Source organism: Amphimedon queenslandica, unplaced genomic scaffold (assembly GCF_000090795.2).
Source record: "Amphimedon queenslandica unplaced genomic scaffold, v1.1 AMPQUscaffold_3616_Cont24392, whole genome shotgun sequence".
Classification (NCBI taxonomy): domain Eukaryota; kingdom Metazoa; phylum Porifera; class Demospongiae; order Haplosclerida; family Niphatidae; genus Amphimedon; species Amphimedon queenslandica.
The window spans coordinates 1-1426 of NW_003556059.1; the positions used below are offsets into that span (position 1 = coordinate 1).

The following is a 1426-nucleotide window of genomic DNA, read 5'->3' on the forward strand; positions in this document are numbered from 1 at the left end:
CTACATCTCTTGCTTGTCTTTAATGACACACACTGCAACACTTGATGGCATCATCACTAACCTGACCGGTACAATCCAGTCGTTAGAGTCATGTGACCAATTGAATGAAGGCGGGATACATGTATTATTACATGTTTATTGGACGATGGTATCACTACTATACACAGCAGTTACTATCCTTGGTTAGTTTGTGTGTGCTAGGATCAATATTGTATCATGTGCTGTTTATATTTTTCTATTAAACTACATAATGTACATCCATATGCATGTGCTTTCTTGTTCAGTTAATTCCAATTAATGCCCTTTCTTCAGCTTGTACTACATGTACATGCATGTATTGTGTTTGTGGAGTGTTATGGTACTACGGTTTAAGATGTCCCCTCATGTTTGAGTTATTTACATCTTGCTATAATAGGAGCACCTTGTCTAATGAATAGGATCCTTTCTCCTACACATAACAGTTGTGATATTGTTAGCATAAATGTATGTTATCCGCCTAATATATTTGTTGGGTATTGTTTATTGTTTTTGTTGTTTTTATGTAGGTGATAAATATGTCTCCATGTTCAATGAAGAATGTAATAGAATTATCAAGTACTTACTAAAGCAAAGAGAAGATACCTTTGATACTGTAAGTTCTTTATCAAAATGATTAAAAGCACCATTACATTTCCTGTTGCTCATGTCTAATTATAGTTTATGTACATGTACATACATGTAAGTATATAATTACATGTACATGTACATAACAAAAATTAGCAAAGCTTTTGGGCCACAAAGATTCCACAAATGTATATAGGCCTATATAGTACTTTAATTGTTAATGAAATAACTAATGTTCTTTATGATTATATTCAGTATACTGTAGTCACTCCAATTTTGTTCCATAGGCTAGTGTATTCAAGAATGGTGTACCATCACTATACCCTTGTTCCTGTTTCCTGGAGGTGTGGTTACTGGTCGCCAAGGCAACAGATAAGATTTCCAGCACCAACAGAACTCCAGTTAGTGTGTACATGTACATGTATTATGTACCGTACATAGCATTTACCAGCCAAGGTTAAATTATAAATTAATTACTTTAATTACTACTGCTATTACTAGAATTGCTGGAATGAAGGAAAATTATTATTTTACATGCTGCACAATAAATTGATATTTTGATTTCAAGTTTTCACATTCCAATTCTCTTTTGAGTCATTTTTAGAGCTGCTATACCAGTGTATCTCAAGTACTGGATCGATTGGTTTCAATTGGTGGGTGTTGGTTCAGTGCAGTGCTCTATATACAGTAATGATGGAGTCTGGAATGATGATTATAAAATTAATGGACAATGAACTATAATTAAGGACATTATTAATAAAACATTTAAGTCAAATGAAGTAAGTAAATTCTTTAAAAAGAGTTGTATAGCCTCTTCTATCAT

General features: G+C 32.9%; 1 protein-coding gene across 1 annotated transcript; it reads left to right on the forward strand.

The window, feature by feature from the left end:
- Positions 1 to 6: 6 nt before the first annotated feature.
- Positions 7 to 1396, forward strand: LOC109592888 (protein MMS22-like). The gene is made up of 4 exons (XM_020008207.1): positions 7 to 182; positions 546 to 631; positions 891 to 1004; positions 1198 to 1396. The coding sequence occupies exons 1-4, from the start codon at positions 23 to 25 to the stop codon at positions 1342 to 1344; spliced, it is 507 nt and encodes a 168-aa protein (XP_019863766.1). The 5' UTR covers positions 7 to 22; the 3' UTR covers positions 1345 to 1396.
- Positions 1397 to 1426: the final 30 nt, after the last annotated feature.

Coding starts and splice junctions, on each gene's coding strand:
- LOC109592888 (XM_020008207.1), top strand. CDS start 23: ATGACACACACTGCAACACTTGATGGCATCATCACTAACCTGACCGGT. Junction 183..545: donor CACAGCAGTTACTATCCTTG/GTTAGTTTGTGT, acceptor GTTTTTATGTAG/GTGATAAATATGTCTCCATG. Junction 632..890: donor GAGAAGATACCTTTGATACT/GTAAGTTCTTTA, acceptor TTTGTTCCATAG/GCTAGTGTATTCAAGAATGG.